This window comes from Helobdella robusta, assembly GCF_000326865.2.
Source record: "Helobdella robusta unplaced genomic scaffold HELROscaffold_9, whole genome shotgun sequence".
Lineage (NCBI taxonomy): Eukaryota > Metazoa > Annelida > Clitellata > Rhynchobdellida > Glossiphoniidae > Helobdella > Helobdella robusta.
The window spans coordinates 959449-974080 of record NW_008705512.1 but is presented as its reverse complement, the minus strand read 5'-3'; the positions used below and the strand labels follow the sequence as shown (position 1 = coordinate 974080).

Genomic DNA, 14632 nt, shown 5'->3' with positions numbered 1-14632 from the left:
AACGTCTACAACTTATCCTCGTCAATTGAAGTTTCAACCCCAGAAGCTCCTGCATGGAATGGCTGGACTGTCAGAGTTTGTCATCAACCTTCTTTCAAAAATTTCTTGAAAATTTTTGGATTGTGCCGTACAAGCTTCGAAGCAGATGCTGATAGGCAACTATTCAAGTCTTCCCAAACCTTTACTTACCGACGCATCTGCGCATTTAAAAATGTGCACCCACACGTGCGTATGTTAATATAATATGTACGCATATAATCTGTACATGCAAGCACGTACTCACCTCACCCATATAGGTTAGCATGCGCAGACGAGCTCATTTTCATACTGAAAAAATAATTGTTCGTAGAAGAATGTTTGAAAATGCAACCACATCCAATAATTTTGTTTTTCATTTTTATCCTCCACACGTTATGCTTTTGAAATTCATCTTCGTTAAAAAAAAACCTGCAGTGCTGTCATCTGCCGTTCATTCACTATACATTTACTATATATAGCCACGCATTTACCATACTATTGCCACACTGTACCACACATCTACCACACATCTACCATACACTACCATATATATCCCGTAGTATGGGACTCAACTGGCTCGCACTTATAATCGGCGAATGATATGAACTTCCTTTTTGTACCAGCTACAGATCGGCAGATTGGATCACAAAACATTTGTTGTCACTGGTCTTGTTGGTTGGAATGGTCTGCCAATGTGGCTAAAAGGATTTCAACTTACAATGTTACGTTAGATAGGTATTTGTTTGATTAATGTTTAATAATAAATACTCATTCATCTTTGCAAAATTAGCGTGTGCGTGTGTGTGTGTGTGTGTGTGTGTGTGTGTGTGTGTGTGTGTGTGTGTGTGTGTAGAAACACAGTACACATATATACTTGAGCATTTGGCCACATACACAACATATCACTTCGAATACCGAAGACGGTATAGGAATACTGAAAAAGGCTTTTTGTTCTGTCATGCTTAAATGTTCCAACAGGCTTAAAATAAATAAAAATTTTGGTTTATATATATATATATATATATATATATATATATATATATATATATATATATATAACGAAAAAAGAGGAAGAGAGAAAGAGAGAAAAACTAGTTAGAAAAAGAGGTGCTGATATCGTCTTAAAATGGCCGACATATTTGTTTCGAACAAATTATTTATTATTATTTCGTAATAATATTTACTGGATGGGACACAATCGGATTGATATTTTTATTTGCTTTGATTAACTTTAAGATTAAAAAACTTTGCAACAGATTTAATCTATGTATTTGTTTATCTACCTTTCTCTCTCATTTTCTTTCCCTTTTTATATGTGTGTGTAATTGTGTTTATATATATATATATATATACCTATATCATTTCAAGTTTCAGGTGAATTAAAATGATCCCATACTCACAGGTGTCTAATCAGTTTGTTTCGATTTAAAACTTTGAACGTAAAATAAATAAATACGAACTAACAAACACTGAATATCAAGATACGTAACGCAATAACAATCAATCGGGAAATGTGCTTTTGTTGCATACAAAATAATTATTTTAATTAAACAAAATATTTCTCAAACATTTCCTCTCTCCCATATTTTTTCATCATCTCTCCTCCATCCTCCCCTCACCTCCTGCATCACCATTTCATCCAGGCTGCAACATATCGATCGATCCGCATGGGCTCAAAGGCATACATCATCCTATACACTCGTATAAATATATATATAGATGTATATATATATATATATATATATAAATACATATATAAATATATAAATAAATATATATATGTATACATACATAAAAAAAGAGCTAAAAACATACATATATGTAAAGGGATATATATATATATATATATATAAATATAATCTCAATATATATATATCAAATTCTTATAACTTTATATATATGTATACATATTTAGTATATATATATATATAAATATATATATATATATGTAAAGGTATAAATAAATATATTATATGTGTGTAACTAAACGCCATTGTTATTACGTGCCTTTTTTTCTCACGTATATAGAAACTGAAGAAGTATATACTTTGAAAAAAAATCTTTGATTTAATTTAATTTAAACATTCAATTAACACACACATACACTACTATTTCATCGAAATAACGTAGTATCTCTGTATATATATATATATATATATATATATATATATATATAATTAGTGTAAAAAGAAATCCAACAAAATTTAAAACATACAGGTTCGAAAATATTAGATTAATTAATTAATCGCAAATGACCTAATGAATGAAATAGTAGAATTTAGTTACTTTTTAATTCGTAATATTTTTTAAATTCATTAATTTAAATTAATATATATCGCAGTTCTATTCCTAGATATTAATGTCTTATTAATCGATTACTCTCAAAGATTATATTAAGTTGAAATGGAATAATGAGTTTTCGAGCAAGCAGACAATCTCAAACGTACCTACGTCATTCAAAAACATAATAACGCCTTTTAAATGCAGTCTTTTTCAACATTTTTCCATGGGCATACACACGCACGCACGCACACATAAAAACACGCACACACTTTTATATACACATATATGTATGTATGTGTATGTGTTTGTGCGTGTAGTCATTTTTTATATGCAATTAAGGTTTGTGCTGCATTAATTCTGGTATCAAATAATCAGAATGTTTTAGCTTGTGTTAATATCGTGAAACATCCTTAATGTAAAATTTTATACAAAACATTACAAAGCCATTTAATTAAAAACAAGTTTATTATCTTGAAAAATAATTTTTTTCTTACTTGTTTGCCGTTGCATTCAATCACTCTTCTTTCATTCACAGACTTCTCCAGAACATGATCCATTTCAAAATTTCTCCAAAATTACATAAAACACAAATACACAAAACATGAAACGCTAATGTAACAACGACGACGAACGTTACTCGAATCTGTTCATATGTAGGTGAACGATGGAAGAAGCAAGTGAAGGAGTAGCCGGCGATGTCGTGCAAGATGCGTGATGATTATCGCAGCACAGGATTTTATAATCGGCAAGTCGGAGTGGAACTGCACGAGTCAGTGTGTGTTTGTTGCCGAGGCAGAAAGAGAGATTGAGAGCAGAGGAGAGAGGTATGTGATATTGCACATGGAGAGATGTTGAATGGAGCCAGGAGAGTGAAATCATCGTGCAGAATCTGCGGATGGGTACGTAACCGGTTGGATGAGGAGACTGCAACTAGGATGTCTGGTGTGGTCGTGTTCATGCATGATAATATTATACGATTAAAAAACAAGACAACGTTTTAACATTTGGCTGATGAATGCTGAATTATTAGTCAGCAAATAATATTTCCAACACTAAAAATTGTTTTATTAATTTATTTATTCCATGTTATTGTATAATTTATATTTATTACAGAATTCTTTAAAAACAATTGCACAAAGGAGCGTCAGTGCGTTTCAAAAGCACGTCATGTAACAGTGTCTACATATTCAAATCAACAGAAACAATATATGTAAACAAATATTTATTATAATTTTTGTGATAAATTTCAAAAAATCATCAACACCATCAAGTGAGATTATAAAACTTCCAGGTCAAAGAAATGCCTGGCTGTAGTTATAATCGCTTCTCATTTTTTCTCATAGGAATTGTTGAAGTGACGAAAATGTTTGAAACACGTATAAAAATTATTTGGAAAACAAAGAATTTTTCAAAATCTTCTACAGAAAATTTTCAATGTACAATAAAAATAACTCTAAACTCTTCCTTCAAATAATTTTACGCGTTTTTTATTGATATTCATATTGAAAACTTCTTTTAGTTAATTTAAATTAGAAGCAGTTGAAAAACAATAAAATATATTTACACATTCTATTTTTATTCTAAACTTTACATTTAAACTTTATAATTAATAAATTTGAATGTAAATTTATTTGACTATAAACATATTTTACGATTATTATAACCATGAACCTTTTTTGTTAAACAATCTTATTGCAGCACATTGTTTGGAATTTGGCATCAAATGCTTCTGGTTGCCGCCTGCCGTTCGCCAGTCCCACAAACCAATGACTCTCACTCCAGTGCATTCACTCTACTTCAAAATACATTTCTGAATGTTAGCAATCAAAAGTCCTATTCCAGTTTGAGCGATACAGTCGTGTTGACGTGGCCGTTTAATAAATCCCACACTACACCGCACTAATGTGCCAGTAATTTTAATATTTTTCTTAATTTTTATTTTATTTATTTTTTTCATAATTATGTAGTTATTATTATTACATCTTTAAAATCAATCACAGTCGAAAAGGAAGAATCCGATCAAAATATATCAAAACATCAATCCAGAAAAATAAATGATAATCTTTGACTTAAGTATATTTTAAGAGGTAAGGTTGTAACAGAGTATTCCAGTCTTTTTAAGTTGACGGGTAACAGATTCAATAACCACACCATAGACCAGAAGCACCAGAAGTTGACGTCAGCACGAAGAGAGAAAACCCGCCTGCCGTTCGCCAGTCCCACAAACCAATGACTCTCACTCCAGTGCATTCACTCTACTTCAAAAACGTTTTGACTATTCAAGTTCCTGGTATGTCGCTTGATTTTTCACCATGGAAGCTACCCACAGACGGCATTCGACACAAAATTGAAAAGATTAAGGATAGAGTGTTCTGATTCTCTCTTACCGACACACGAGCCTCCACCATGGTATTTAGACACTGTAGATTCTCGATGCACCTTGAGAGAAATGCAAAACTGCACAAATCCTCTCGAAGATATTAGATTTTCCACTATGGTATTCAGCCAGAGCAGATTCTCAACACATCCCGAGCGAACCGTACAGATGTAAAAAAAAAACCCCATCAATGGCGTTTGAGCCTCCACCATGGTATTTAGCCATGGTGGAGTATTTAGATTCTCGACACACCTCGAGAGAATTTTTAGCCTCAATCAAGAGAAATGATTAAACCCCCTATAGTATCCGAGTCTCCACCGAAGTGGCTATCCACAGCAGATTCTCGACATACTTTCGGGGAAATGTAAATCTTCTCTTTGTCATATCTGAGTCATCAATACGAGGCATGTCCACAGTAAAAAACCTGACACGCCACACAGGATGATTAATATTTTCCTATTTATGTTGCTGAAATGCACAAAGAGAAAGCCACAGATCAGTAAGATCAGCAAACCAGTCCGTGTTCAACCCCTCAAGACAGCGCCATTCTCAGCAACTCTAGCCACAACACAATTATCGAATCCAGATTCCCGTCAGTTGTAGAATACAAGTAATTTATATAATTAAGCTTCTTGGTGATAAAAGTTAATTGGCTCAATTCTCATTCTAGACCAATGCATCGCCACAGCCCAATCAAGAAACCCCCTTCGACTGCATGATTTCAAGAGCTGTTTCAGTGAAATTTATATCATATCATAGTAATTAATCATTTTTAGATATTCTATCATTGAAATGATATTTTTTTTTATTTTCAAAATGTCAACTAGATTATCAGGCAAGGATAAGAGAGTTCTTATTTCTTTTGTTTGATTGCAAATAAATATATGTTTAATAGTTAATTTATTATTACAGAAGAAATTTTTGAAGAAATTATTGATAGAAGATAAAGAAGAGACAGAAGACTACGATCTTTCTGTAGATTGTTTCGTAGTAGACATGTCGAAAAGAGGTCTATATTTCCAACTTTAAAAAAGTGAATATCAATGGTGTTAGAAACATTAGAAAGATCATTTTTAATTCAGTATTTTCTGATTTATTAAACTTTAGAACCATCCAGAAAAGAAAAAAAATCAAAAAAGAAACTCACACCGAAACAAACTTCTCAACGAACAATTCTATTAGCATAAAGCGAGCTAACCAATAATTAGTATTCATCAATACATAATTATGTTTAATTACGTTTAACACTGTATCTTTGTTTATTTAGTGTCTTTACTTAATGTAAACATGTTGCTAAGTTCAAAATTTGTTCTTACATTTTAAGCCGAAAGTTGCATTATTACAGGTTTTGTGGGAAATTTTTACAACTTACCCAAGAAGTTTTACAACATCTGAAAAATTTATGTAAAACAATCGGCTTTTAGTAAATTTCGAACGTTTGTTGACTTCTCACTTTTCAGGTCTACTCTACCCTAGATAAGAACATTACAATTACACATTATTTAATTTTAATTAATTAATAGTTTAATACTTATTAGAGATCATTAGTAGGACATTAGGGATTAGAATATTGGATTTTAGGATAGTAGATCATACGCTTTTAAATTTTTTTTGTATATAAAAATTTTTTTTATAAAGCATAATTTGCTGATTAAAATAATACCAAATTTATTATTGATTTTTTTAATCAACGTTGTGCGACCTACTACATTAGATATTTTCTTTCTTTTAAGAGTCTTAATTATAATTAATAAATTAATCATAGGATAAATTGGATAAATTTTGTATGAGTATAAATATAAATTAAAATTTAAAACTAGCTAGTGGATAGAGACAAAATAGATAGTCTAATAAACTCAAAATGTCATCAAACAACGGTGAAGAAATTGTTAAAACTAACACAACACAGACTTCTTATGGTGTCAATGAAAAGAACAACTGTAGAAAACGGCCGCTTGCTGATAACGATTACGATGACGACTGTGATGATGATATGAGGGACACATCTCCTAATCAAACCTGTCACAAGGAAAACTCTCCAAAAAGATATTGTCCTGATTTTCAAGATGAAACTTGTGTAGATAAGGAAGACATGATAACAAATGTAGATCTTGTGGCACCACCAGTCAACGAAAAATTTGAAGAAGTTTCAGATGTTGATAAAGTTGCGAATGCAGTAGTCGAGGTGGTCAGTCGGTTAGCCGATGAGGACAGTGGAAGTTCTGAGGAGGAGTCAGGTAGCAGTAATGATGATTCGGACGATGATTCAGATGATGATTCGGACGATGATTCGGATGATGATTCGGACGATGATGATAGCTCTGTGGATGGCAGAACAAAAATTATTTATGATGTCAACAAACAAAAGCAATTAGATTATGTTGATTTGAATACAAGCCAAACTTCGACCAACAATAACAAAAGCACAAATTTATTGCAAGTGCAAAAGGATGATAGCAATCACAATTTGCTTAAAAGCACCACCGCTGAACCAACTGCAAATGAGATGAACACAACAAACTACAAACTCCACAAAAACAAAGATCTTGAAACTGAACAAGATAAACTTGAAGAAGAAAGACTTAAAATGCAGTAAGTTTGTTTCGTTTACTTAATTTTTGAATATGCATCTAAACCACTTGTTGCATTCTTGGGGAATTTTTTCTTATCTAAAATCGGCAGTACGACTGAGAAACTGTGAGTTGTTCTGTTCAGAGTAATCTAGGGGCGTGATTATGATGAGGATGATTAAGTAGATGGTGATGATATTAATTTCAGATATTTCAGTTATATTTAATTTCAGTTTATTTTGGATCCATTTTTCTGGAACTTTCATGTTAAATTAAACTAAGTTACCAGAAAAAACTTGAACTATAAAGATGTTAATGATTTAAAAAAAAAATATTAATTTTTAAATTATTTTTTTTTTGTAAAAATAATACAACAAACATGTTTTCAAATTTCTGGGGGTATAGTTGTAATATATAAATATTTAAATAATCTAAGTGATTGGAAAATACCTTATTTAAATATCCCACACATCATAAAGATATAAAATATTTTACTCATTATATTAATATCATGTTTCATGCATCACAATGACATGAAATGTTTCTCCATGAAGAGTTTTAGTTTCCAACTTCTCTGAGGACCAGCTGAACCGCTACGAGATGTACCGCAGGGCAACATTTCCGAAGGCTTCTATCAGGAGGGTTTTTAGATTTTTTCATTTCAATTTTTTGAAATTTTTACTTGATATATTTTTTTAAGATTTGGATTTTTATTTTTTGTTTTTAAGAACATCTTTTTTTTAAATGAATTAAAGTTTGAGCTCATGAAAAATTATTTCATCAAAGTGACAATTAATCTATAAAAATTTTCCCACATAGTTTATTTATGTGTATTATTATTATTATTTGAAAATTTGTGTAGCGCTAATTACAAATAAAATGTTTCTCAAAAGCACTGTCTAAAAAAAAAAAAAAAAAAAACATTTGAATTGCTACGATAAACCAAATCTTAAAATATTATAATGAAAACAAAAATGATTTCAATAATTTCTTGAACAATTTTTCTGTCAGTTCGGGCTGTCTTAAATGACTTGGTAGACTATTCCAAACGGCTGGTCCACATACTGAAAAACTTCTCTCAGCCATTTTCAAGTTGGTTGCAGTAATCCAGCCTAGAATGAATAAACGAATGCACTAAACTTTGAATAACATCTTTGGTTAAGCTTTTGCAGATTATTTTAAATTTTCGCAGTTGTAGGGTTGCAGTACCAGATAAAAACTTGATATGTTCAGTCATTGCCAGTCTAGAATCAAAAATGACACCCAAGTTTGTAGCTTTGGGAATGAAGTTTATATTTGAGCCCTCAATGATAACTGAATTAATTTTAATTCTAGACAGCTGTTGCCAAGTTCCAACCAGAAGAATTTGCGTCTTACTTTGATTGAGCTTAAGACGATTATTTGCCATCCATTTCTCGATCTCGACCAAACATTTAACAAAACGATCAACTGCAAGATGAAAGTTGCTATAGGATTCTGTGGCGAGTAGCTGAATATCATCTGCAAATGCATGAAACTCCAAACCATGTAATCCGATCGCCTCAATAATTTCAGAGGTGTAAAAATTAAACAAGATCGGTCCGAGAACCGAGCCCTGTGGAACACCAAATCTTATCGTTTGAACCGAAGAGGTCTTATTCTTGTAGATTACCTGTTGAGTTCTGTTTGTTAAGTACGACCGAAACCATTGTTCGACAGAGCCAGTTATTCCAAATCTATGATTAAGACGTTTCAGAAGAATGCAATGGTCAACACAGTCAAATGCCGAACTCATATCTAAGAATCCAAGAAGAAATGGTTTACTGTTGTTTATATTTTCATGCAACTTAGATAACACATGCAACAAAGCAGTTGCGGTAGAATGATGACTTCAATAGCCTGACTGATATACCGGTAACAAATTGTTTTTATCTAAGTGTTTCATAAGCTCCTTAGAAACTAATCTTTCAATTAATTTTGACAAGAACGACAGATTTGAAACTGGTCTATAATTATTAAGATCAGAATTGTCTAATTTTTCCTTTTTCAAAAGAGGAGAAATTGTAGCATGCTTTAACATAGCGGAAACTCACCAGTACGTAAACATAAATTTATAAGATCAGTCAAATATTTTGAAAACAATCCTACATATTTTTGAAAAAGTGTGAAGGAACACAATCCAGTGAACATGTTTTAGATGGAGAGTTCAAAACTGCTTCAACAATTTCGCTTTCGTCATAAACAGGAAAAACTGAAAACAAGTGCTGCAGCAGACACCAGATGAATGATTAAACTTCTCATCATACACCATCAATTCTCGTACATTTTTAATTTTGTCATAAAAGAATGTAGCAAAATCGTTCGCTTCAAAATTGGTAGATGAATTTGAAGTTTTTTCTTTGCACAACAGTTTATTTACCACAGTCCAAATTTTTTAGGATTTTTGTTATTTTCAAAAATGATTTTTTTCCAAAACAAATTTTTTTTCTGGGCGAATAAAATATTTTTTGATCGCAGAGCATTTTTCCACACCTTCCTATCGTGATGATTTAAAGTCTTTCTGTACTTTCATTCCATTTTTCTACAGTATGCCTTGGACTTTGAACAATCTCCATCAAACCACGGCGTCAACGAATCATCTCGACTTTCAACCACGTGTTCTGGAGCTATTATGTTCGCAATTCTCTTCAGTTCATTCACAAAAATCTCAACCAGCGTTTCTATATTATCATCTTGGCATGGCCCTCCAATCGGGGATTTCGAAATTAACAATGCGAGATTTTCTTCATTTATGCGTCGCCAGGATCGAACCATTTTTTTACTTCTCGTACCTATAACTCGATTGATTGACAAACAAACCTGGATTAATCCATGATCTGATAACACTCCACTGGGAAAAATCAAACTATTAAAGATAGGAAAAGAGCGAGAAGTAACGATCAAGTCCAAAACACCACCTAATTCATGCGTTGGTTCGTTAATCCTGTTAACCAACTGAAAACAATCGAAAACCTCATTCAGTGAGACTGTGTTTGGATCATCTTTTCTCTCCATATGAACATTAAAATCTCCCGCAACAACGATTTTATCACTTAACAGAGATAAAACTTCTAAAACATTCGCTAGCTCTGAAAAGAACGATGGTGAAGGAGGAACCGATCCAGGTCTATAAATTGATAACAAAATAAAATCAGATTTGTTTACTCTCAATTTAATTGCAACAGCTTCAAAAGTTATCACGGCGGGTAACTCAACAGGTTTATAAATGAACTCTTTCTTGAAATAAATTATAAATAAATTATCATTTTTGTCACTGACTATTTTAGAGACAGTTTTAACGTTGCATAACTTCTTCAGACAAATATCACAAAACCATTTAAAACTATCGAAACCACCTGTCACTTCAAAAGCTTCATCATCAAACCAACACATTTTATGTGAAAACTATTTTCGCACTGAAAACATTGAATGCATTGCAAATTTTCTTTTCCTGATTTCACACATTTTGTTTTCGTACATTTTGAAGCCATATTAATTTGATTGTTGTGTTGTTCGTTGTCCGGGTGAGTTCCGAAACGAAAAAAACAGCAAAAACAGCACTAAATTAAACTTTTAAACGGAGAAAAAATATATATAAATATTCGTCAAAATTTTCTCTATCAAATGAAATTAAATTTAAACTAAATACTCGATTTTAAACTATGAAATTAAGAAAAAATACGGAGCAAATCAAAATGTGACCCGCACGTGCTACCGATGAGCGATAATTGCGATAATATAAGAGCGTATATTGTACATATTGTAATTATATGTGTTTTATATTTTTTCCAATCACTTTTCAATGCAGTTGATGCAAACAGTTTCTGGAACGTCAGTTTCACAGAATGTTGTCATCGCCATGTCAGGGATTGCCAAAGTTTTTGCTGGTGAAATAGTGGAAACAGGTTTCTTATAATATAGATAACCTTCGAACGTTTTTGGCACAGCTTTAAAAAATTTTTTTTTGGTTTCACGAAAATATTTTTCACAAACTCTGCCACTCTGCTCTGTCACATTCAAATTTTTGTAAATTAATTTTTTTTTAATAAAAAATTTTGTTTTTGCTGTAGAATTTATTTTGGTACTAAATGTGCATTACATTAAAGAATGATATAGACAACATGATTTGTAGCTCTGGACATCCAGGAACAATGGCAGGGCTCAGGTCCCATCCAACCGAAGCACATCAGGGAAGCATTCCGAAGAGTCAAATCAAGGAGTTTCTTTCCTAACACCAGACAGCGAAAACGCTTATTTTGAATATTCAACTAATTTTGTAAATATTGTTTTCATTTTTTTTTCTGTTCGAAGTTTAATTATTCAAAATAATTTAAGGATGTTTTGCGTTTAATTTGCGATTAGTTAGTTATGTTAGCACGAGTTTTAATAAGCAACTTTTTTTTCAATGTTAAGTTATTTGTTGAAGGGTTTAATATTTCTAAATTAAATCTTGAAAATTTAACGTTGATGAGTTGCTTTTGTTTTAAATTTTCTCTTACTTTCGGAACCCGTTGACGTTTAATCGTTGCGTTGTTAAATATGTTGATCATGTCTTCGAGAGGTTATGGATTACTGATAAAAACATTCCTTGCTTCGTCTTTACAAAGCTTTCCTACATGACAAAATTATTATTACCATCAAATTCGCGTGGTTGCATGCCTCAGAGACATTTCATGAGAAGCGGCTGTCTCTTGCATTTGAAGCCAATCACTGCGACAGCATGGCCAGGCGCCTTAATTATTATACCATCTCGCCGCCCAATATGTCTTGGCGTGGAGTCACCGCCTAATATACAGTCAACATATCATAACGTGTATGATTGTAATTATTTAACGTTGATGTGTTGATTGTAATTATTTTTTATTTAACTGTTAATTTCAGATTTTGAACTCAAGAATAATGTTCAAGCCGCAAAAAACGCAACCATACATAAATATTTTATTTGCACTGACATTCGTCATGACATTTATGATAGCTCAGTATGGTACATTTTTCGACATGGCAACATGATTCTCTGTAGTGAAGAGTTCAGAAAGATGGAAGGTGGAAATCTCTGGGTCTGCCCTGACGGATCAATCGTAACGTAATATTTGGTCGGATGCTTGGTCCTATTTTGTTCTGATGTTCATTATGTATAATCTACTAAAGCTGAAGTGCTGTGAATAAATTGTTTCGGGGTTGACTACTTATTCAATTTTTGACGTTTATGAATGCCGAACAATTTTATCGACAAAACGCTGGTGCATTTAGTCTATTGCAAACAAATTTTATAAAAAGCTGCCAAAACATTTTTCAAGTTTTTATATTTTGATTCAATTCTCGTAACGTATGAAGACTGCTTGAACATAAGGAAATTGATTTTATTTACGAGATAATGTAATTTATTCGGCGAATCTTTTTACCTCACGGTTTGCACCAGCAACGTTCTTGATTCTCTCAATCCCTCAGTGAATCACTCGAATCGGAAGACTTACATTCATTCCGCGATCGTGCTCCTGAATGATGAAATGTTTTAATTCAATACACATACATTTTTATCTCTTATATATTTCTTAGGAGCTTTTATGTTTTTGAACCGAAGATAGCAAGACACATGTTGAAATTAATATTTCTTAGTTATTTTTATCACTAATATTATCATCCGAGTTAGCGGTATCGCCGGTGAGTTTTATTTAATTTATTTTTTATTTACTTTATTTATTTATTATTTATCTGTGTTTTGTGTTTTTTTTATAGCTATCTGACGTCATTATTAACTTTGCTATATCAAAACGTTTGTAAATAAATGTATTTATTATCGATCGTTTTTAACAGAACTGAACGGCGTTCAATGGCAAGAACATATATAGAATATTTCACACACACATATATATATATATATATATTTATACATATGCCATTAATGTTAAAAATCATGTTCAGCATTAGTTAGCTTATCTTGTTTATTATTTCGAATTTTAAATTTCAGTCGATGATGTTGTTTCCTGTCCGTGGTTTTTAAATAAATATTGGATTAAGACTTCAGAAATGCAATTATTGATAAAAATCACAGCATGTTCAGCGTTTGTTAGCAATAATTGTATTTCTGACACTCTTTAACCAACATTTATTAAAAGCCTTAGTTAGCTTCCTGTTTAATTTTTCAATTTTTCTAACTTAAGTACTTAAATCATTGTCAAGTTTCTTGAGTTCAAAAACCAAAATTTTTATTTATTTTAAACATGATAGAACATTTAAACATGATAGAACAGACAAACGTTTGTCTGTATTCCTATACCATCTTCGGTTTTCGAATTGATATGTTGTTTATGTAAATAACATATCAATTCGAGAGTATATAATCAATATATACGTAAATTATGAAATAAATTGTAAAATAATATTTTGAATTATGATATAATGGTCAGATTGTGTAGTGGGTTAAAGCAGGGGTGGGCAAACTACGGCCCGCCAAGACATTTTATGCGGCCCGCGAATCCTTGCACGGATTTTGAAAAAAAAAGAAAAATGAAATGACCAAAAAAAGTTGTCAGCCACAAATGAACATTTTAACAAATTCCTCCCACCGGTCAACGGTCGAAAAATGTACATATGCGGCCCTCCAAAGGTAAAAAAGTTTTCAATGCGGCCCTCACAGAAAATAGTTAGCCTATCCTGTATTACAAAAACAACATGTCAACTGCTTTAGAACAGGATAAAAAAATCAGGAAAAGAATCATATAAAAACCATTCAAGCAACAAACGAAATCGACTAGGAATATTTTACTTCAACCAAAGAACGTCATCTCTCGTTATGAAAAACAACATTTGTAGACCAGAACGATAATAGATAATAACCATCTAAAATATTTGTTCAAATGTAATGTTGATGAATGTGTGCACCATTATTCTGAGTTTAGTGATATGACGACAACCAAAGCTATCGAGAAGACGCACGATGCACGTACAAACTGACGCTATAAAAATAACATGAAAAAGAAACACAAAACTAAAATTACTAACAAATCTTGGACATCAATGTTGAAATCTTACATTACAGTAACAACCATTATTATTTACGACTAGCCAAATCAATACTCCTAGAACAAAGACATCCGATAATAAATATTCAACAACGAGCATTTGGAATCCTTCTACCTAGAAAATTTAGAAACAGAAGAATCATCGATAATGATGACACGTAAAAGTGTCATATCGCACAAATTTAATGATTGTAAAATGATCGTTAAGTATTCACATAAAACAAAGAATTATCATATATATATATATATATATATATATATATATATATATATATATATATATATATATATATATATATATATATATATATATATATATATATATATATATATATATATATATA

At 31.6% G+C, this 14632-nt stretch overlaps 2 protein-coding genes across 2 annotated transcripts; both read left to right on the top strand.

The window, feature by feature from the left end:
* Positions 1-3015: 3015 nt before the first annotated feature.
* Positions 3016-5437, top strand: HELRODRAFT_166014 (hypothetical protein; the record flags this gene model as incomplete). Its single annotated transcript, XM_009033057.1, has 6 exons — positions 3016-3125; positions 4000-4117; positions 4376-4479; positions 4621-4798; positions 5162-5270; positions 5349-5437. 6 exons carry the CDS (start codon positions 3016-3018, stop codon positions 5435-5437), a joined length of 708 nt encoding a protein of 235 aa, XP_009031305.1.
* A 1492-nt stretch (positions 5438-6929) lies between these two features.
* HELRODRAFT_108569 (hypothetical protein) lies at positions 6930-13637 on the top strand. The gene is made up of 6 exons (XM_009033056.1): positions 6930-7270; positions 7803-7890; positions 11075-11171; positions 11399-11544; positions 12150-13177; positions 13569-13637. Exons 1-4 carry the CDS (start codon positions 7185-7187, stop codon positions 11524-11526), a joined length of 399 nt encoding a protein of 132 aa, XP_009031304.1. The 5' UTR covers positions 6930-7184; the 3' UTR covers positions 11527-11544; positions 12150-13177; positions 13569-13637.
* Positions 13638-14632: the final 995 nt, after the last annotated feature.